At 43.6% G+C, this 24032-nt stretch overlaps 1 protein-coding gene across 9 annotated transcripts; it reads left to right on the forward strand.

Moving 5' to 3' along the window:
* Window positions 1-1021: 1021 nt before the first annotated feature.
* On the forward strand, window positions 1022-23889 carry LOC109907298 (hyccin). 9 transcript variants are annotated; one of them, XR_004203558.1, is made up of 13 exons: window positions 1022-1213; window positions 5194-5278; window positions 6904-7005; window positions 7225-7407; window positions 7734-7814; window positions 7978-8093; window positions 8218-8313; window positions 10351-10467; window positions 16450-16567; window positions 16789-16895; window positions 18705-18763; window positions 20274-20883; window positions 21318-21422. XR_004203558.1 is itself a non-coding variant. In XM_020505186.2 (13 exons), exons 2-12 carry the CDS (start codon window positions 5228-5230, stop codon window positions 20552-20554), a joined length of 1311 nt encoding a protein of 436 aa, XP_020360775.1. In that variant the 5' UTR covers window positions 1022-1213; window positions 5194-5227; the 3' UTR covers window positions 20555-20573; window positions 21318-23889. The 9 variants fall into 9 exon arrangements, 7 of the variants coding, with proteins under 7 accessions (XP_020360775.1, XP_031649041.1, XP_020360778.1 ...); XM_020505186.2 differs by having other exon boundaries at window positions 20274-20573; window positions 21318-23889; XR_004203559.1 differs by having other exon boundaries at window positions 1023-1213; window positions 16450-16537.
* Window positions 23890-24032: the final 143 nt, after the last annotated feature.

Here is a 24032-nt window from a genome sequence, read left to right on the forward strand (position 1 = left end):
TGGTCCTAGGGCTCAGGTCAGTTGAAACTGGAACAGCAGCATGGCCAGGTGGACTGGGGACAGCAAGGAGTCATCATGTCAGGTAGTCCTGGGGCATGGTCCTAGGGCTCAGGTCCTCCGAGAGAGAGAAAGAAAGAGAGAAGGAGAGAATTAGAGAACGCACACTTAGATTCACACAGGACACCGAATAGGACAGGAGAAGTACTCCAGATATAACAAACTGACCCCAGCCCCCCGACACATAAACTACTGCAGCATAAATACTGGAGGCTGAGACAGGAGGGGTCAGGAGACACTGTGGCCCCATCCGAGGACACCCCCAGACAGGGCCAAACAGGAAGGATATAACCCCACCCACTTTGCGAAAGCACAACTCTTTAAAGAGTTGACAACATAGCTGCTATTCTCTGTTATTATCTATGCATAGCCACATTAATAACCCTACCTGCATGTACATAATTACCTCAATTACCCCGACACTGGTGCCCACATATTGACTCTGAACCGGTACCCACTGTATATAGCCTCCACATTGACTCTGTACCGGTACCCACTGTATATAGCCTCCACATTGACTCTGAACCGGTACCCACTGTATATAGCCCCGCGATTGTTATTTACTACTGCTCCTTAATTGTTTGTTTTTCTTATCTATTACTTTTTTTGTATTTTTCTTAAAGTAAGCATTTCACTGTAAGGTCTACACCGGTTGTATTCGGCGCATGTGCAAATAAAAATAGATTTGATTTAATATGGAACATAGTATACTTTCCTTTTTAAAATCACGTATCAAAGTTTCATTTAAAAGTTACAACTATAAGATATGATGGCTAAAACACAAAGGTCATAAATCATATAACTATGACCATGGCCGGACTGTCAAACAGCGATGACAGCGACAATCTACCCTATTTGTAAAAAAATATTATGTCCCGCCCCTACATCAAATTTAATTGGTCGCTATTTCTGAAGGCGCGGTTCTTACTTTTTATACTGCTTAGCCATTGGCTTACCATTCCTGTCATTCCGAATTAGTCCTTCTCGAGTTCACTCTAGTGTTGGAGAGTGGTGTGAGTAAATGAAAATGGAGGTTTTGATGTTGATTAATGATTTAGCTTGCTAGTGTCTTTATGGAGTAATTGATATCTACCCATTTCCTCGGACGGAACAATAGTGGACTTGGAGACAAAGGAAATCTCGAGATAGCATGATAGTAAGTAAACAAACAACTTTCCAGACAGCTAGTTAGTTCGTCTTTTTGGAGAGCGCTTTCTGCATGCACATTTTCAGTTTGTAACCTGGCCGATTTGGCTAGAGATTATGTCGAGCTCGGAAGCATATAAATTAGCTAGATCTGCTGCTAGCGACATCACACAAAGTAATTTGCGAGAATAGTTAAATAGCTACAGTTTGTATGTAGCGAGTTTGTGTATAGCTGTCGACCAGACTTGCGAAGCTGTGTGAAAGGTGAAGGATCTTGCCCGCTAGCATCTAGCTAGCCAACTGACAGGCGTGAAGTGAAACTCATACAATTAGCAGCAAACTTAGTTCCGTCACTACGTTGGCCAGCATGCTAGCTATCAGGTTTAACTGTCATTGGCCTGACAAGCCCAGGACAGGTAGCTTCCTTAGCCAGAAGGCTGTCAAAAAGTTTGTCCCTCAGCTCGTCTTCTGGTTAGCTAGCTAGCAAGTACCCATAGTCTAATGTCAAGCAGTATCCTTTTCAGTCGGTCAGTGGTTTAGTCTCCACATGATGTAGCTAAATGATGATGGCAAGGATGATGTTTATAGTGATGGTCTAACTACTGCTTAGGGTTTCTGCCGGTGGATATTGTGGCTGTACGCTGATCAATAGTCCTGTAGGATCGATCAGTGGTGGGCACTACATAGACATAGGTGTGGGTGTGTACCCTATACTGAGTCTTTAGCCAGTTGTGTGTGTTCGCTCTGTCAAGCATGTTTGATTAAAATCCTTTGTTTCATTATCAATGTTGGTGTGTGTGTGTGTGCACTCTCTGCCCTGCCTGTCGGGCAGGTTGAGTAATGCATTGTTCAGATTTTTGCAATAGCTGACATGTGACGCAGCTTTCCTCAGTAAAGCCCTAGAGACTGGCGAGAAACACTGCTCTAATGCAGTGGAACCTCTGTAGGATGGTGCACACACAGTCCCTCTGCTATACAGAATGATAGGACAGTTTGCCAAACAGCAGTATGAGGAGCTCTCTGTAAATATGATCAGGGCCGAGCCTATAGTTACCTGAGACAGAGGGGGATGAAGAAAGAGTGAGAGGGAGAGAGAACAGGAGTGTAGGCTGCTATAAGAAGATTCCAGCCTGTCCACTTTCTCTCTCAGAACCCACAGCTATCAGACCACACACACAGAGCTACTAATTAGAGTTAGGCACACTACTGCTGCTGGCAGAGAAACTACTGCGGGGGAAGGGGGGGGGGTGCAGATTCTGCAGAATCGGGTGATTGAGCGATGAGGAGAGGAAGTCTGGAGGAAGTAAGAGGTTAGGAAAGCGGGGGCATTATTTCCAAAGGAGAGGGATATCTGCTAGGATTGTGTGTGTACTCGTGTGAGTGAGTATGAGGATAATGTAGACTATTTTCAGGACATTCCTTCACCTCATTTGGGCTACAGCGCTCTTTCTTTCTCGCTCCTCTGTTTCCTCTAGGGCATGGCACAATTATATGACTGCCGTGTGTGTGTTTTACCCCGTAACACAGGAAAAAGCGGCTCGTGCAGCTTTTTCTTCTATCCTCCAAGCTCTCCAAAACAGGGTTTTCTGATTGGCCCATTCACTTCCTGGCTTTTGCTCCGGTCTGATAACATGCCAGAGCAGCCCTTGGCTTGCCCTGTCCATTTTTCACTTGTTCACTTCTTTGATTAATAAGGAGTAAGACGTGTAAGGAATATGGTGGAAACTTGCTTTGAACACAGCTAGTCCTTGCTTACACCAACCCATTGTTTTTAAGTGTGTGGGGAGGAGTGCATTCTTTGAGAGAAAGCACAGAGAATTGGGACGCATCATAGTGTGAGTAGGCCTATGTATTGGAAAGAGATGTCATAGTGAGTGGGTGGATGTGTCTGTTCTGTGTGCGTTGGTATACAGTCTTGCGATAAAAGATCTCCTACTGACAGTGCAGTAAGTAGTGTGTTGTGTAATAACATTGATTCAGAATAGCTTGTTCTCCAGTTAGCCAGTGTAAGAGTATGTGATTGGCTGTGCTGTCTGTTAGATTGTTTCTGATAGGCTGTGTTTATAGGACAAGTTTGATGGTATTGGTGATGTGATTGATAGATGGAGAAGAAACTACTACTGTGGACATAGCATCCACCTGGAGTGTGTGTGGCTGGCCTATTGATGTTAAAGGTTGTTTGTTTGGCTGCTACTCTTGTTTGGGCTTACTGTACCTCTCGGACCACACACACACACAGAGAAGATTAGAAGTGTAAACTAGCAGAGGAATGTGTTGTTTAAATAGAGAGGATTATGAGGAAAGGCTGCCTGTTTTAAGCTCTGTGGTAATAACCTAGAGGTCAGTGTGTGTGTGTGAGACCGTGAATGATTCTTTGTGATTGCATTTATAACCGGTTGGCAGGCTCTCTGAAACAGGTTTTGTGAAACATGGAGGTGAATATTAGAATACACACACACACATGCCCACGTTCCTGTTTGGTGTTGGGCAATATAGACCAGCCGCCTCCAACACTCCACTGTGTCTCCACCTATACTAACAAAAATAAAAACGCAAAATGCAACAATTTCAAAGATTTGTACTGAGTTACAGTTCATAATGAGGAAATCAGTCAATTTAAATAAATGTATTTAGCCCTAATATATGGATTTCACATGACTGGGAATATAGATATGCATCTGTTGTCATAGAAAATTGGCCTGACAATGGGCCTTAGGATTTTTGTGCATTAACATTTCCATTGGTAAAATGCAATTGTGTTCATTGTCCTCTCAATAACTGTAACTCCACGACCACCATGGGGCACTCTGTTTGTTTACAACGTTGACATCAGCAAACGGCTCGCCCACACGACGCCGTTCATATGGTCTGTGGTTGTGAGGTCGGTTGGACATACTGCCAAAGTGACATTGGATGCGGCTTATGGTAGAGAAATGAACACGGAATTATTTGACAACAGCTCTGGTGGACATTCCTCCAGTCAACACGCCAATTGCACGCTCCTTTAACTTGAGACATCTGTTCCATTGTGTTGTGTGACAAAACTGCACATTGTAATGATCATGCTGTTTAATCAGCTTCTTGATATGCCACACCTGTCAAGTGGATGTATTTATCTTGGCAAAGGGGGAATGCTCACTAACAGGGATGTAAACAAATTTGTGCACAACATTTGAGAGAAATAAGCTTTTTGTGTGTATGGAACATTTCTGTGATAATTTATTTCAGCTCATGAAACATGGGAGCAGCACTACATGCTGCTTTAGCTCGGTGATCCCCCGGTACCATGGTCAACGTCTGGTCATTATGTCTTCTAGTCTAGTAGGCCAGATCTGAGCTCATGGAAACACACTGTAGATGGATGATTTTTGCATGATTCATCTAGCTCCGTTTATACCATACGAGGAGCTGTGTGTGTGCGCGTGACTTTGTGTGTGTAGTCTCGTGGAACCAGACGAATGTGTTTGTGTGACATCATGTGAATGTAAATAATCTTAAGAAGTAGTTGAAGAAATAATAATTCCAATCTGAGCACATGTTCCTGCATGAGAGTTTTGTCTCTCTCTCTTTCTCACTCTTCCCCTCTCTTTCTCACGGTGTGTGGACATGGTCCATCTCCTCTCCTTGCACCCACTTCTCACGACACACACACACCACACAGAATTAGTGCTGTACTTCATTGTCTTGAACAAACATCAAATCCATGAGGGGAGGGATGGAAGGATGGAGAAATGGATGGAGGAGTGGGGGCTTAACACTGTTTTCCTCCCCATCTCTCTCACACACACTCTTATGTAACTGCGGGAGAGCCTGAAGTAACATTATAAGGAGAGCGCGAGGGAGAGTGCTGTTGATAGTGAGAGAGGTGTGAAACAGCAGAGATTGTGTGAAGCTGTAACTAAGGGAGAGTGAGGGAAAGAGAAATGGATTTTGTATTGTGTGTCTGTCTTAGTTAGAGTGTACTAACAACAGTCTCTCTTTGCTTCCCAGGTAGAGGTGTGTCCACAACAGCAGATGAGGGAAGATGTTGGCTATGGACCAAGGAGTGGTGGAGGAGTGGCTGTCAGAGTTTAAGGTGTGTGTCTGTCAGTCAGGTTTTCAGTTAGCCGGTAAGCTTTTACCCCCCCCAAGCCCATAAATAAAAAATAATGACTTTTAGTCTATTCATTGATGGAAATACCAGTTGCTGAAAATGCATTTGACCGATCTTATCGGTCTCTTGGTTCATTTGCATAATTTTGTGGTATTAAATTGGTGCGTGTGTATTTTCATTGGTCATTACTTGTCTTTATTTATCACACGCACAGCAAACGGATACAGAGCCTGTATATGAGCGGAAAATCAGCGATCACACAGCTCGTTCGTTGTTAATGGGGTAAAGCATGCTTTTATAAGCCCAATCATTACACAACAATTGGAAAAGCCATCACTACACAACAATTGGAAAAGCCATCGCGTCTTTAAAACAGTTTTGATGTCGACAATTAAAAATATATACTTTTTTTATTTCTCAACTGGTAATTGAAGCTTGCTTCCCATTCGCTATTCAAGTACATAGACAATGATAGGCAGGCTTTAATCCATCACACATCGCTTTACAATGAGCTGGAGGCCGTATGCATTTTTAAAACATATTCTTAATTGTTTGAAACCTGAACATTTTATGTCATATTATGAGGCGTATTATGAGGCATGTCTTATAAGGCATACCTTACCTTACCTTGTATTTTATAAAGACTTCCATATGCCATTGAAACCAGTAGCTATTGGTTTTCAAATAAATTTTCTTTCATTGTCCTGTAGCCAAACTTCCATCCTAGTCATATTAGCAACCAATGCTAGTTGCATCTTTAGATCTCCCCCTTTTCGACATTTGTAAATGATGTTTTCGTCTGTCATATGAAACTGCTGACGTGCGGTGTGCTTTTGACAACTGTTATCCCGCTAATTGCATTATGCAACGAACATTTGCGCTTAGCATACTGCCTTGTGTGCATTGCTGAGCTTACACTGTGAAGAAATAATAGTTAATCAACATTTTTATGCTAAATGTTCTGATTTGTTGCATCAGCCTCTTTTTAAAGATGTTTTGGTGAAGTCTAGGCCTACTGGTTTTCATGAATTTTGGGATCTATCGTCCTACAACTGTCCTAGAATCTGTTTGGAATTGGCTATTTCTTTCTCGTACAGAACGACAAGCTGACCAATAGAATAGGTCAACTTTTCTATTACTGGGGATAGGCTAGTGATTTTGCTGTTCGTTACTCGTCTTGTTGGCTGAGGAAAAGTACATCTTCAAAGTATGCATTAGAATTCGGTAAGAAGGAAGCACGCTATTGCATCCTCGAGTTGCATGTTCTGTTAAGATGCATTACCATAATCTAAGTGTGAATTCTGTCATTCTGAACACCGTGGGTGGTCGCCCTAGTGGGTTATGCACCCAATGAATATGGGTCCAGAAAATTCAATTCTGCCTGTCCGCTGTCTGCCGCCACATTTTCCTCTCGGAAACCCTGGTGTGTATGTGTGTTAGGGGAGTGCCAGTGTCACTGTCTCCTCATCAGTGTTCACTGTATCTCTGTCTGTCAGCACACACACACACAAACGTAGATGTGTGGGCTTAGTACACACATAGTTACCTGTTATTTCAAGGTTGAAATAACAGGGGTACAGAGTGTTGATCTGTGTGATTGTGTACAGACCCTTCCTGACAGTGCAGTGTCCAGCTACGCAGCGTCTCTGAAGGAGAAAGGCTCCCTGGTCCCAGCGCTCTATAAAGTCATCAGGGAGAACTACAGTGATGTACGTACTACACACACGCACATACAACGTTAATGCATACACTGATACAATCCGTTTCCACTAGCATTGCTACATTCTGCAAAAATGCTCACCAGGAGCTTCTGGACTTTGCTAAATATCCAGCTAATGAAACACTAACAACCTAGGTATTTAACAGAACTAAGCTAAAATTTCAAAAAGTGAACTCTCCCTCAAACCCTCTCTATATCTATCTTCTAGTTGTTGGAGCCAGTGTGTCACCAGTTGTTTGAGTTCTATCGTAGCGGAGAGCCACGGCTGCAGCGGTTTGTTCTCCAGTTCCTCCCTGAGCTGCTCTGGTCCCTCCTCCTGGCTCCGTCTGCAGCCAGGGACCCACATACCTCCGGCTGTATAGAGGCCCTGCTACTGGGGATATATAATCTGGTGAGATACACACACCCACATTCTAACACACACTTTCAGGAGGGTGTTGGGGGGTTAGCAATTAGAGCTTTCTCTCTCTCTCGCTCTCGTTCTCGCTGTCTGTCTCAGAATAGCAGAGTAGGTCAGCTGTCATTCAGCATCCTGTCACAGCGATTACTCATCCTGACATTAACAGCTCTGACATCGCCTAACAGGCCTTTACACACAGACACACACACAGACAGACACCACTGAGACACTGCTTCGCTTGAAGGTGTACTCTTTAAAATAGCTTTTATTTCCCTCGCCCACACACTGACATTCTCTCTCTCTCTTTCTCTCTGTAGGAGATTGTAGATAAGGATGGACAGAGTAAAGTCCTTTCTTTCACTGTCCCCTCCCTCTCCAAACCCTCAGTCTACCACGAGGTAAGTACACCTTTCAAGTCAGTCTTTCTCTATGAACATGGTATATGGATGGGGTTGGCTAACTATTAAATCCTCCCTAGATGAAAGTTTATAATCCATGACCATCTTTAAATAACTGTTTATAGATCAAGATAGTAATATGAATAAACCCTTCCCCCCCCAGCCCTCCACCATTGGCTCCCTGGCGTTGACGGAAGGGGCTCTAGCTAATCATGGGCTGCGTAGAGTGGTGTACAGCGGGCCTCACCTACAGAGAGAAACCTTTACGGCTCAGAACAGGTCAGACAGAGTTATGGTTGAATTGGAGCTGGGCTGCAGTGTGATGTATTTGTTTTATGGCAATTTGGCTGAAGTGCTTAAGATCTTGGTTTGTGTTAACGTTGCTGTGTGTGTGTGTGTGTAGGTTCGAGGTGCTGACCTTCCTGCTGCTGTGTTACAATGCAGCTCTCAGCTACATGACCTCCTCATCTCTGCAGTCCCTCTGCCAGCTCAGCTCCAGGTAACACACACACACACACACGCTCCCCTGCCAGCATCCGCTTATTTGATCCTCTTAAAGACTTTAGCGGAGAACTGGGCCAAGATACTACCACTTTCCCTGAGAGCCTAGGACACACACACACACACACACACACACACACACACAAGGTCTCTGTCTGAGGAGTTGTTAATCTGCTGGCAGTGGTTGAGCATTAGTGTGATGAACACTGAGCTAAAGAGAGACAGAGAGGTGATCAGCTCACTGCAGTTCTACTCTTTGCCTTAGAGCAGGTATTCCAAAACTGGGGTACGTTTAATGCCATCAGGGGTACGACAGATAAAAATGTGATTCACATTTGGTTGAGTTTATTTTTTGTCACCCGAGTAGCCTCGTTTCACTGACAACAATAAAACGAAACTATCTAGTGTTCAGCAAAATAACAACACAAAGTCAAATACGGGTAGCCTCATAATTAACATCTAATCACATTAACCGTTACTCTCTCATGGGAAATCCACTAACGGTCCGTATGTAGCCAAACGCAGCTGCTGCTCATGTTGGTATCTCTACTGATGGCGCAAAAGCCATGACAGGGAGACATAGTGGAGTGGTAACGTGCGTGTAAGCAGTTGCTCCCGACATCACTTGGGTACACTGCAGCATCCACAGAGAGGCTCTTGCTGCCAAGGGAATGCCTGACAGCTTGAAAGATGTTTTGAACCCTTTTCACTGTAGTGTCAACTTTGTTAAAGCAAGACCCATGAATTCTTGTGTATCTTCTGCATTATGCAATGATATGGGTAGCGACCATGTAACGCTTTTACAACATACAGAAGTGTGCTGGTTATCAAGGGGCAAAGTATTGACACATTTTTTTTAAATTGAGAAATGATCTTAAAGTTTTCTTTACTGACCATCATTTTCACTTGTTTGACTGTTTGCATGATGACGAGTTCCTCACACGACTGGCCAATCTGGGTGATGTTTTTTCTTGCCTGAATGATCTGAATCTAGGATTACAGTGACTCTTCTCAACTATATTCAATGTGAGGGACCAAATTGAGGCTATGATTAAGAAGTTGGCGCTCTTTTCTGTCTGCAATAACAAGGACAACACACAGGTCTTTCCATCATTGTATGATTTTTTTGTGTGCAAATGAACTCAACCTTACGAACAATGTCAAATGTGATATAGCGAAGCTCCTGATTGAGATGGGTCCGCAATTACATAGGTACTTTCCCAAAACGGACAAAACGAACAACTGGATTCGTTATCCCTTTCATGCCCTGCCTCCAGTCCACTTACCGATATCTGAACAAGAGAGCCTCATTGAAATTGCAACAAGCGGTTCTGTGAAAATTGAATTTAATCAGAAGCTACTGTCAGATTTCTGGATAGGGCTGCGCTTCCGCTCTACGTGAGAGTGGATTCTCGGCCCTCACTAGCATTAAAACTAAATGCAGGCACAGACTGTGTGTGGACAATGATTTAAGACAGACTCTCTCCAATGAAACCCAACATTGCAGAGTTATGTGCATTCTTTCAAGCACACCTTTCTCATTCACCTGTGGTGAGTTATTCACCATTTTTGATGAACAAATAAGTTTTATCTGTAAGATTGCTAAATAAAGAGCAAAATTATTGTATTTTTTTTGTGCCCTGGTTCTATAAGAGCTCTGTCACTTCCCATGAGCCGGCTTGTGACAACTCATACTCATTCTTATGTTTAATAAATGTATGGTGTAGTGTGTGGCAGGCTTACAATGATGGCAAAAAAAACATTTGAGAGTGCGCTGACCCTGGTGCTAGAGAGGGTATGCAGCTAGAGGTTGAATGTTTGAAGGGGTACGGGACTATAAAACGTTTGAACCACTGATCTAGAGGAATCTGGCTGCTTGAAGAAACACAACAGTATATTATGGATTTTTCAAATCATCCTGGTCTTTTATAAAGAAACTCTCGAAGCTTGTCATTTGTGTTCTGGTTGGTGGCTGTATTCTCTGTACTGTGATTGGTTGAATTACGGTATTCTCTGCTGTTTGATTGGTCTACAGGGTGTGTATCTGTGGTTACCCGCGGCAACAGCTAAGGAGGTATAAAGGCATCAGCTCTCGTCTGACCGTCACCTCTGAGTTCCTGGTCCAACTCATCACTGGGATACATTACGCACTGTGAGAAAACACACACACTATCCCTAACCTCTAACCATGAAACCAGTCTCCTTCACTCACGCTGCCAAACATACCCTCGTAAAACTGGCTATCCTACCTATCCCTGACTTCGGCGATGTCATTTACAAAATAGCCTCCAACACTCTACTCAGCAAACTGGATGCAGTCTATCACAGTGCCATCTGTTTTTGTCAAATCAAATTTTATTTGTCACATACACATGGTTAGCAGATGTGAGTGTAGTGAAATGCTTGTGCTTCTAGTTCCGACAATGCAGTAATAACCAACAAGTAATCTAGCTAACAATTCCAAAACTACTACCTTATAGACACAAGTGTAAGGGGATAAAGAATATGTACATAAGATACAGTGCCTTGCGAAAGTATTCGGCCCCCTTGAACTTTGCGACCTTTTGCCACATTTCAGGCTTCAAACATAAAGATATAAAACTGTATTTTTTTGTGAAGAATCAACAACAAGTGGGACACAATCATGAAGTGGAATGACATTTATTGGATATTTCAAACTTTTTTTAACAAATCAAAAACTGAAAAATTGGGCGTGCAAAATTATTCAGCCCCTTTACTTTCAGTGCAGCAAACTCTCTCCAGAAGTTCAGTGAGGATCTCTGAATGATCCAATGTTGACCTAAATGACTAATGATGATAAATACAATCCACCTGTGTGTAATCAAGTCTCCGTATAAATGCACCTGCACTGTGATAGTCTCAGAGGTCCGTTAAAAGCTCAGAGAGCATCATGAAGAACAAGGAACACACCAGGCAGGTCCGAGATACTGTTGTGAAGAAGTTTAAAGCCGGATTTGGATACAAAAATATTTCCCAAGCTTTAAACATCCCAAGGAGCACTGTGCAAGCGATAATATTGAAATGGAAGGAGTATCAGACCACTGCAAATCTACCAAGACCTGGCCGTCCCTCTAAACTTTCAGCTCATACAAGGAGAAGACTGATCAGAGATGCAGCCAAGAGGCCCATGATCACTCTGGATGAACTGCAGAGATCTACAGCTGAGGTGGGAGACTCTGTCCATAGGACAACAATCAGTCGTATATTGCACAAATCTGGCCTTTATGGAAGAGTGGCAAGAAGAAAGCCATTTCTTAAAGATATCCATAAAAAGTGTTGTTTAAAGTTTGCCACAAGCCACCTGGGAGACACACCAAACGTGGAAGAAGGTGCTCTGGTCAGATGAAACCAAAATTGAACTTTTTGGCAACAATGCAAAATGTTATGTTTGGCGTAAAAGCAACACCCTGAACACACCATCCCCACTGTCAAACATGGTGGTGGCAGCATCATGGTTTGGGCCTGCTTTTCTTCAGCAGGGACAGGGAAGATGGTTAAAATTGATGGGAAGATGGATGGAGCCAAATACAGGACCATTCTGGAAGAAAACCTGATGGAGTCTGCAAAAGACCTGAGACTGGGACGGAGATTTGTCTTCCAACAAGACAATGATCCAAAACATAAAGCAAAATCTACAATGGAATGGTTCAAAAATAAACATATCCAGGTGTTAGAATGGCCAAGTCAATGTCCAGACCTGAATCCAATCGAGAATCTGTGGAAAGAAGTGAAAACTGCTGTTCACAAATGCTCTCCATCCAGCCTCACTGAGCTCGAGCTGTTTTGCAAGGAGGAATGGTAAAAAATGTCAGTCTCTCGATGTGCAAAACTGATAGAGACATACCCCAAGCGACTTACAGCTGTAATCGCAGCAAAAGGTGGCGCTACAAAGTATTAACATAAGGGGGCTGAATAATTTTGCACACCCAATTTTTCAGTTTTTGATTTGTTAAAAAAGTTTGAAATATCCAATAAATGTCGTTCCACTTCATGATTGTGTCCCACTTGTTGTTGATTCTTCACAAAAAAATACAGTTTTATATCTTTATGTTTGAAGCCTGAAATGTGGCAAAAGGTCGCAAAGTTCAAGGGGGCCGAATACTTTCGCAAGGCACTGTATATGAATGAGTGATGGTACAGAGTGGCATAGGCAAGATACAGTAGATGGTATTGAGTGCAGTATATACATATGAGATGAGTATGTAAACAAAGTGGCATAGTTAAAGTGGCTAGTGATACATGTATTACATAAGGATGCAGTAGATGATAGAGTACAGTATATACGTATACATATGATATTAATAATGTAGGGTATGTAAACATTATATTAGGTAGCATTGTTTAAAGTGGCTAGTAATATATTTTACATTTCCCATCAATTCCCACTATTAAAGTGGCTGGAGTTGAGTCAGTGTGTTGGCAGCAGCCACTCAATGTTAGTGGTGGCTGTTTAACAGTCCGATGGCCTTGAGATAGAAGCTGTTTTTCAGTCTCTCGGTCCCAGCTTTGATGCACCTGTACTGACCTCTCCTTCTGGATGATAGCGGGGTGAACAGACAGTGGCTCGGGTGGTTGTTGTCCTTGATGGTCTTTATGGCCTTCCTGTGACATCGGGTGGTGTAGGTGTCCTGGAGGGCAGGTAGTTTGCCCCCGGTGATGCGTTGTGCAGACCTCACTACCCTCTGGAGAGCCTTACGGTTGTGGGCGGAGCAGTTGCCATGCCAGGCGGTGATACAGCCCGACAGGATGCTCTCGATTGTGCATCTGTAGAAGTTTGAGTGCTTTTGGTGACAAGCCACATTTTTTCCGCCTCCTGAGGTTGAAGAGGCGCTGCTGCGCCTTCTTCACGATGCTGTCTGTGTGGGTGGACCAATTCAGTTTGTCTGTGATGTGTACGCCGAGGAACTTAACTTACTACCCTCTCCACTACTGTTCCATCGATGTGGATAGGGGGGTGTTCCCTCTGCTGTTTCCTGAAGTCCACAATCATCTCCTTAGTTTTGTTGACGTTGAGTGTGAGGTTATTTTCCTGACACCACACTCCGAGGGCCCTCACCTCCTCCCTGTAGGCCGTCTCGTCGTTGTTGGTAATCAAGCCTACCACTGTGGTGTAGTAAGCAAACTTGATGATTGAGTTGGAGGCGTGCGTGGCCACGCAGTCGTGGGTGAACAGGGAGTACAGGAGAGGGCTCAGAACGCACCCTTGTGGGGCCCCAGTGTTGAGGATCAGCGGGGTGGAGATGTTGTTGCCTACCCTCACCACCTGGGGGCGGCCCGTCAGGAAGTCCAGTACCCAGTTGCACAGGGCGGGGTCGAGACCCAGGGTCTCGAGCTTGGAGGGCATTATGGTGTTAAATGCCGAGCTGTAGTCGATGAACAGCATTCTCACACAGGTATTCCTCTTGTCCAGATGGGTTAGGGCAGTGTGCAGTGTGGTTGAGATTGCATCGTCTGTGGACCTATTTGGGCGGTAAGCAAATTGGAGTGGGTCTAGGGTGTCAGGTAGGGTGGAGGTGATATGGTCCTTGACTAGTCGCTCAAAGAACTTCATGATGACAGAAGTGAGTGCTACGGGGCCACGCAGGTAGTCGTTTAGCTCAGTTACCTTAGCTTTCTTGGGAACAGGAACAATGGTGGCCCTCCTTGAAGCATGTGGGAACAACAGACTGGGATAGGGATTGATTGAATATGTCCGTAAACACACCAGCCAGCTGGTCTGCGCATGCTCTGAGGGTGCGGCTGGGGATGCCGTCTGGGCCTGCAGCCTTGCGAGGGTTGACACGTTTAAATGTTTTCCTCACGTCGGCTGCATATACTACCCATCACTGCGACCTGTATGCTCTCATTGGCTGGCCCTCGCTACATATTTGTCTCCAGACCCACTGGCTCCAGGTCATCTATAAGTGTTTGCTAGGTAAAGCCCCGCCTTATCTCAGCTCACTGGTCACCATAACAACACCCACCCGTAGCAGTCGCTCCAGCAGGTATATTTCACTGGTCATCCCCAAAGCCAACACCCCCTTTGGATGCCTTTCCTTTCAGTTCTCTGCTGCCAATGACTGGAACGAATTGCAAAAATCACTGAAGCTGGAGACTTAGACAGTGGGGCAGTGGGGCAAAAAAGTATTTAGTCAGCCACCAATTGTGCAAGGTCTCCCACTTAAAAAGATGAGAGGCCTGTAATTTTCACCATAGGTACACTTCAACTATGACAGACAAAATGAGAAAGAAAAATCCAGAAAATCACATTGTAGGATTTTTAATGAATTTATTTGCAAATTATGGTGGAAAATAAACTTGTTTTTGACCAAATACATATCTCAATACTTTGTTATATACCCTTTGTTTGCAATGACAGAGGTGAAGACTTACAGAAAATGTTTGACAAGGTTTTCACACACTGTTGCTGGTATTTTGGCCCATTTCTCCGTGCAGATCTCCTCTAGAGCAGTGATGTTTTGAGGCTGTTGCTGGGCAACACGGACTTTCAACTCCCTCCAAAGATTTTCTATGGCGTTGAGATCTGGAGACTGGCTAGGCCACTCCAGTACCTTGAAATGCTTCTTACGAAGCCACTCCTTCGTTGACCGGGCGGTGTGTTTGGGATCATTGTCATGCTGAAAGACCCAGCCACATTTCATCTTCAATGCCCTTGCTGATGGAAGGAGGTTTTCACTCAATCTCACGATACATGGCCCCATTCATTCTTTCCTTTACACGGATCAGTCGTCCTGGTCCCTTTGCAGAAAAACATTCCCAACGCATGATGTTTCCACCCCCATGCTTCACAGTAGGTATGGTGTTCTTTGGATGCAGCTCAGCATTCTTTGTCCTCCAAACATGATGAGTTGCGTTTTTACCAAAAAGTTATATTTTGGTTTCATCTGACCATATGACATTCTCCCAATCTTCTTCTGGATCATCCAAATGCTCTCTAGCAAACTTCAGACGGGCCTGGACATGTACTGGCTTAAGCAGGGGGACACATCTTGCACTGCAGGATCTGAGTCCCTGGCGGCGTAGTGTGTTACTGATGGTAGGCTTTGTTACTTTGGTCCCAGCTCTCTGCAGGTCATTCACTAGGTCCCCCCGTGTGGTTCTGGGATTTTTGCTCACCGTTCTTGTGATCATTTTGACCCCACGGGGTGAGATCGTGCGTGGAGCCCCAGATCGAGGGAGATTATCAGTGATCTTGTATGTCTTCCATTTCCTAATAATTGCTCCCACAGTTGATTTCTTCAAACCAAGCTGCTTACCTATTGCAGATTCAGTCTTCCCAGCCTGGTGCAGGTCTACAATTTTGTTTCTGGTGTCCTTTGACAGCTCTTTGGTCTTGGCCATAGTGGAGTTTGGAGTGTGACTGTTTGAGGTTGTGGACAGGTGTCTTTTATACTGATAAGTTCAAAAAGGTGCCATTAATACAGGTAACAAGTGGAGGACAGAGGAGCCTCTTAAAGAAGAAGTTACAGGTCTGTGAGAGCCAGCAATCTTGCTTGTTTGTAGGTGACCAAATACTTATTTTACACCATAATTTGCAAATAAATTCATAAAAAATCCTACAATGTGATTTTCTGGATTTTTATTCTAATTTTGTCTGTCATAGTTGAAGTGTACCTATGATGAAAATTACAGGCTTCATCTTTTTAAGTGGGAGAACATGCACAATTGGTAGCTGACTAAATACTTTTTTGCCCCACTTTATCTCCCTCACCAACTAAGCATCGGCTGTCAGAGCAGCTCACTGCAGCTGTACACAGCCCATCTGTAAATAGCCCATCCAACCAACTACCTACCTCATCCCATATTTGTTTTTATTTACTTTTTTGCTCTTTTACACCAGTATTTCTACTTTCACATCCTCATCTGCACATCTATCACTCCAGTGTTAATTTGCTAAATTGTAATTACTTGTAATTACTTTTTATTGCCTTACCTCCTTACTTCATTTGCACACACTGTATGTATATAGACCTTTTCTATTATATTATTGACTGTACGTTTGTTTATTCCGTGTGTGTAACTCTGTTGTTTGTGACGCACTGGTTTGCTTTATCTTAAAATGTAAAAACCCCTACCCTGTGAATGAGAGGGTTGATTAGTTTGTGTGTTCCAGGTGTAATGGGGAGATGGACCTGGGTTCCAAGGCGCTGGATGATGTTCTGTACCGAGCTCAGCTAGAACTGTACCCTGAAGCTCTACTGGTGGGTGACATCACACACAAACACACACAGGTGTGTGCCAGGACACCGACCTCTCCCATGTCATGTCACCAGAGGGGGTGTGTGTGGTGCCTGTAATCCCACAGTGTTAAAACATTGAGATGTTAATCTGTAATCCTGAAGGCTGCTTCATCAAACCTCAGGCAGCGGTTCTTCAACAGTACCGTAGACACACACACACACACAGCATCCTGTGGTTGTTGTCAGTACTTAACATTGTGTGTGTTATTTAGGTGGGTAATGCCATCAAGTCGTCCCAACAGTGTGCTGCGCTGAAGTCTGGCGCTAGTAAAGAAGGAGCTCGCAGCATTCAGGTGGAGATCACTCCTACTTCCTCTAGGTACGTATGTACTCTCTATCTACACAGTATATTTCCTCTAGGTATGTGCAGTGCCTTCAGAAAGTATTCATACCCCTTGACTTGTTCCACATTTGTTGTGTTACAGCCTTCCTTCAAAATGGATTAAATTGTTTTTTTCTCACGCATCTACACACAATATCACATAATGAAAAGGTTTTATTTTTGGGGGGTGAAAGTGAAATACAGATATCTAGTTTATACCGAACAAAAATATAAACGCAACATGCAAGAAATTACAATATTTTACTGAGTTACAGTTCATATAAGGAAATCAGTAAGTTGGAATAAATTAATTAGGACCGACTCCATGCATTACACATGACTGGGAATACAGATATGCATCTGTTGGTCACAGATACATCAAAAATAAATGTGCCTCGGGATCTTGTCACGGTATCTCTGTGCGTTAAAATTGCCATCAATAAAATGCAATTGTGTTTGTTGTCCATAGCTTATACCGTAACTCCACCCCCACCATGGGGCACTGTTCACAACTTTGACATCAGCAAACCACTCACCCACACGACGCCATACACGTAGTCTGTGGTTGGGAGGCTAGTTGGACGTACTACAAAACATTATGTTCTCAGGCAACAGCTCTGGTGGGCATTCCTGCAGTCCAATTGCATGGACTGCAGGAATTGTTCCCAGCACAAGATGATCATGCTGTTTAATCAATTTCTTGACATGCCACACCAGTCAGGTGGATTAATTATTTTGGCAAAGGGGAATTGCTCACTAACAGGGATGTAAACAAATGTTATTTTTATTTCAGCTCATAAGACATGGGACCAACACTTGTTGTGTTTTTATATTTTTGTTCAGTGTACGTAAGTATTCACACCTGAGTCAATCATTTGTAGAAACACCTTTGGCAGCGATTACAGCTGTGAGTCTTTTTGGGTAAGTCTCTTTAGAGCGTTCCATACCTGGATTGTGCAACATTTGTCCATTTATTATTTTCAAAATTCATTAAGCTATGTCAAATTTGTTGTTGATCATTGCTAGACAGCCATTTTCTGGTCTTGCCATAGATTTTTGAAGTAGATTTAAGTCAAAACTGTAAATCGGCCATTGTGTGTAGATCAGAGACAGACATTTTTTCTTCTTCTATTTAATCTATTTTAAATTCCGACTAACACAACAATGTGGAATAAATCAAGGGATGTGAATACTTTCTGAAGGCACTGTATGTGTATATATAATAAATATATCTACACAGTATACTTCCTCTAGGTACTTTTTTCTATTTATTTCACCTTTATTTAACCAGGTAGGCTAGTTGAGAACAAGTTCTCATTTACAACTGCGACCTGGTCAAGATAAAGCAAAGCAGTGCGACACAAACAGAGTTACACATGGAATAAACAAACATACAGTCAATAGTCTATATACAGTGTGTGCAAATGAGGTAGAATAAGGGAGGTAAGGCAATAAATAGGCCATAGTCGCAAAATAATTACAATGCAGCAATTAAACACTGGAGACGTGCAGAAGATGAGTATGCATGTAGAGATACTGGGGTGCAAAGGAGCTAAATAAAATACAGTATACACAGTATCCATTTTGATCTATAGTCATAGGTTCATAGATTGATCGTTATTTTTTTTTTGTGGAAAATTGTATTTTGTATTTTCACGTTGCACTCTAACATTTTAATGTGAACATAAGATCTTGGTTTGTAGACATGTTTTTTGATGGATGATTTTGATAAACTGCATTTTATATTGATTTTCCTGTTTACCTCTTTTGAACTACTAATAATTGAATGTAAATTCCCTCCTGTAGGATTTCACGGAATGCGGTCACGTCACTCTCTATCAGAGGACACCGCTGGAAACGCCATGGTAAGGCTCTGACGCACGGACGGACGGTTTAGAAACTATAACCTGGAGTCAGTAGGGTATCTGGCCTATTATCTGTAGCTAGTCGTGATTATAGACATTAGGCTGTCTGTCTGCAATACGAGGTTCTCATTTCCAGACCCTTCCCACTCACCCATCTCTACTGACTACTCTCTGCCGGAGTTCAGCATGCAATGGGTTCTCCGCATCAGGACGTTTGTTTAGCTTCTTGTCATTCACTACAGCTCTGATCATCTGTCTTCTCTAGACATTATCACTGTCTGTACATGTTACCTAGACACGTTATTACATTGAATGTTTACACATGATCACTGCCTCGTCTGTTTTAATAGTTTACTGTATGCATTATTATTCATGCATGTACAGTTTAAGTCGGAAGTTTACATACACCAAATACATTTAAACTCAGTTTTTCACAATTCCTGACATTTAATCCTAGTAAAAATTCGTTCCCCTTTTTCCTCAACATAACGATGGTCATTATGGCCAAACAGTTCTATTGTTTCATCAGACCAGAGGACATTTCTCCAAAATGTACGATCTTTGTCCCCATGTGTAGTTGCGAACCGTAGTCAGGCTTTTTTTGGCGGTTTTGGAGCAGTGGATTCTTCCTTGCTGAGCGGCCTTTCAGGTTATGTCGATATAGGACTCGTTTTACTGTGGATATAGATACTTTTGTACCTGTTTCCTCCAGCAGCTTCACAAGGTCCTTTGCTGCTGTTCTGGGATTGATTTGCACTTTTCATACCAAAGTACGTTCATCTCTAGGAGACAGAATGCATCTCCTTCCTGAGCGGTATGATGGCTGCGTGGTCCCATGGTGTTTATACTTGCGTACTATTGTTTGTACAGATGAACGTGGTACCTACAAGTGTTTGGAAATTGCTCCCAAGGATGAACCAGACTTGTGGAGGTCTACAATTTATTTTTCTGTGGTCTTGGGTGATTTCTTTTGATTTTCCCATGATGTCAAGCAAAGAGGCACTTAGTTTGAAGGTAGGCCTTGAAATACATCCACAGGTACACCTCCAATTGACTCAAATGATGTCAATTAGCCAATTAGAAGCTTCTAAAGCCATGACATCATTTTCTGGAATTTTCCAAGCTGTTTAAAAGCACAGTCAACTTAGTGTATGTATAAACTTCTGACCCACTGGAATTGTGACAGTGAAATAATCTGTCTGTAAACAATTGTTGGAAAATGTATCATGCTCAAAGTCCTGACCGTCTTCCCGAAACTATAGTTTGTTAACAAGAAATTAGTGGAGTGGTTGAAAAATGAGTTTTAATGACTCCAACCTAATTGTATGTCAACTTCCGACTTCAACTGTACATTGTCACTGTCTGCATGTGCAGTGTCACTGTATACTGTGTGATCATCATGATTTTGTCTAGGATTTTTTTTGCCATCACATTTTTTTTTACTGTCTGTGTGTCTCTTATCTGTGTCTTTGTGTGTGTTTTATATCTGTCTCCATCTCCATGACCCCAGAGTCCCAGGAGGTCAGTGTAGATGGTGACCCGGTGACCCCTGGAGGTCAAGGGTCATCCATCCCAGAGATCAGTGTGACGATGCCCAACGGAGACTCTCTACGACCCCGCGACCCCCGACCTTTAACCCAGTCCGAGCCTGAGCCGCTGGGGTCAGCCTCAGAGGTCAGCCCCACCCACGACCCCAGTCCTAGGGGTCAGGAGGTCAGGAGGCAGAAGTCTGTGAGGCGATTGGTGGACGAGAGTTCTGGGCCCCCCTCTGCAGGAAGGGCCCAGTACTAAGACTCTCCCCATTCCCGGGGTAACCTAAGTAACAGTGTGTGGAGGCGTGGTCTTCTCTAAGCATGAAGGTTGATTGGTTGGCTGACTAACTTTCGCCGCACTGCGTTGCCTCCTGACATGTTCTCCGATTTACTCAGTTTGAGAGATCCCTTCCTCCTCATCACTCACTCCATCCATTTTCTCTCTCTCTGTGTGTGTGTGTGTGTGGCGGGGGGGTGGAGGTATTTTGGTCTCTAAAACGCCTAGCTCCAACACATCCCTGGGTTGCCGGGGGAGACAGACTGCTTTCTCCTGATTGGTTAGTTGCAGCAGCTGAGGACAATAGGCAGGTCTGGATTGGTCATTAGTCTCTTCCCCAGTATTTATTTTGTTTTAATTTCAGTATGTATATCAGTTCAGTGTGTCTGAAGGACCTGCCTATCGGTCTGTCTGCTGGTATAAGATTGTAGATTGCAGTCAGATGTGAGTTGTTAGTCGTTTGTGTGTGTGTGTGTGTGGTTGGTTGGTATGTGTGTTGCTTTCTACAACTCCTGCTGCCCAGACCTCTGCCTGTTGCTGTTCTCAGATAACTTATCAAGTATCAACCGTTAGTAGTTAACTAATCATAGCACCACTAACTGTAGTACAGCTGAATGGCAACCATGTAAATAGGTGTCTTTACTCACTACCAGGGTCAGCACCAGCCCACTGTCCTGTCCTGTAGACTGCTCTACTATTCTGTCTGTCGTTTAACGATAACTAACCCCTCACTCTATCTCTTTAGACGCAGTGGATTTGGGTTCCCCGGATGAGTTGATGGATATCTCTGAAGTGGACGAAGGGGTGTGGCCTACAGGAGGGGCTGGCCTGGACTCACTGACTCCACCTACCATCACTATCAGCAACAGCGTTACCCCTGGGGTGGGAGGGGCCAAGACAGGAAGCAGGAAGTGGCATCTAGGCGGACGGTTGCATAAGGAGAAGGAGGCTTGTCCTCCAGGGGGGCAGACCCTGGGCGAGAACCTGGATCTGTCAATCAAACGTCTGACGCTGACGTCCAGCCAATCGGTGCCCAAGGGGCCGAGCCATAGCGCACTGAGCAGCCTATCGCGTACAGCCAGCGCTGTGTTCTCACGCTCCTTTGAGGGAAACAACACCGGAGGAAACCGTGGCAACCCCGAGGCTGGCCGCTATTCGTGCAGTGGCAGCCTGCAGGAGGAGGAGTTAGGCTATCTAAGCCCCACCCCCAACCACAACCAGCGCTCGCCCAGCATCAGCGTGCACTTTAGGAGCGACCTGTGAACCCTGACCTCTAACTCTTGATCTCTCACCCCCATCTCAATCCTCTAACCGCATGCCCCTGTACCTGTGACCTGTATTCCCAGCCTGCCAGAAGGACTGGAACACATTCCCACTCCCCCTCCTTTCCTCACCATCCCCCTTTCTTTCCTATACATACCATTCTTCATCTCCTTCTCTTCTTCTTCAGTAGGACAGCTGCCCCCTCTAGAAACTGGCTTCTCTCCTACCCTTCCTCTCTCTCCAAAGCGAGAGCCTTGTGTGAGAGCAGGGAGCCTGTGTCCATCCCTCTGCCCTGGAACTACAGAACCACCAGACAGATCTGCAGACTGTTTTCTGAGAGGGTTTGGAAATGGAGTATTTAAGACTCTTGTTTGTCCTGTTTGGCTTTCTGTACATCCCTCCCGACCACGCCCCCATCACCGGGCAAGTACGGTGTTTGAGCTTGTGTGTGTGGGAGCTTGCATGTGAGTGTGAATGCAATAAAGTGTTGGCGACAGTTTTTAGAATAAAGGTTGCTGATTGCTGCAATGAACAAGGTGTGATACTCCCAAAAATAAAATGAAAATAAATATAGTCTCTAGTGAAACTCTTTCTTTTCTTTTTTTTTTCTTCAGATGCCCTCTTTCCCCTCTCCGTACTTATCATGCACTAGGCCCTAGTGACTAGGGTTTGATCGAAACCTAACACAATGTGACCTCCACACTCCCATTGCCATAGCAAATATTTATTCATCCAGTCTGAATAATTCTGCATTCCACAAAAATGATTAAATGACAGACCACAAAAATGATAGAAACCAAAAATAATCGTTAGTCTTTCATGTTCACATGTGAAGAGTATTGATTGATGTCATCCTACTAGAAGCAATATTTATCTCTGTGGTTATTTTCTCCCAGGTCTGATCAACAAACAAGCTGATTGGGGTCATTTATGTTTCTGATCAATAAATTGATTGGGGATGGGTTTGTTAAGTTTGTATGATAATGTATAAACTGCTTGTATGATGTAAACTGTGGAATTTTCCTATGACTGAGAGACTTGGGTTTTTAAATATAGATGCAACAATATATCAAAAGCAGTGGGGCGCCTACCTGCTTACGGTATTGATATGCATAAGCAGGAAGTCACCCTGTTGTCAATGCTGATGTCATATTGCTGCGTCTACCTTTGACTGTGGTGTTCTATGTACGGCAGACAGTGGTTAGAAATGTGGTATTTTCCTACGAGCGGGAGGGAGAGCCAGTTGTTGTTCGAGCCGTATTGAATCTCCTCAGTGTTAAAGAACAAGAAGAATCCAACCCAAACCTGCACGATACGTGCCTGACTCCCAAACCACACCACCACCAAACCGAACACACCCCTAGGCCTAGGAGTAGTGGTTATAGGGGCTAGGGAACATTGGTATGCTTATACAAGCTAGGGAATAGGTTTATAGGAGTTGGTTTGGGATTAGGCCTGTAAACTGTCCTCTCCTCCAATCCCTTTCTACTCTGAAGTGTCAGTACAGTAATGTTGTGTTTGGTTGATCTTTATTGAGTGATTGGTTGATTTAACTTATTATATATATATTTTTTATGTTAACATGAACTTGACTGTTTGTCTGTTCTCTGGTTCATCATCACCTGCTTTATAACATAATGGAAATTGAGGATACAGATTTGAGGAGAGGCGCACTGGCTGAACATTTTAAGTCAACGATGGCACAACAGTCACACTCCATTTGGTGGCAATGAAGTTCACTGTGGTGCAGACGGAGAGAAGAGTGTCGGGTGTAGGTCATGTGCTACTGGACATCTGAATGCAGAATAACGTCTGCCCTACTGGAACCTTTGTTCTAGAACCAGTGTTCTATCAGTCTGTCAGTGTTCTAGATCTGTTTTTATATTCATACGGTGGAACAATAACAATCATGTTTCTGTATTCGGTTGCTTTATGGAATGTCATGAATCTGTACATATTGTTCGTCTTCAGTTGTTGGTTTGGCATTTCTGTCTGAAGATAATGCTCTGCTAGAGCTACTCTCTGAGAATAAAATCGTTCTATATTTCACTATATGCCTGACCCTGTTCTTCATCATACAGACATTTATTTTACTCTCCTTGTGAGGACCAAATCATTTATTCCCATTCAAAATCCGATTTTCCTTAACCTAACCATAATTTTAAATCTCAAATAGCCTTTGTCCTCTTCCCACGTG

Source organism: Oncorhynchus kisutch, linkage group LG17, assembly GCF_002021735.2.
Source record: "Oncorhynchus kisutch isolate 150728-3 linkage group LG17, Okis_V2, whole genome shotgun sequence".
Lineage (NCBI taxonomy): Eukaryota > Metazoa > Chordata > Actinopteri > Salmoniformes > Salmonidae > Oncorhynchus > Oncorhynchus kisutch.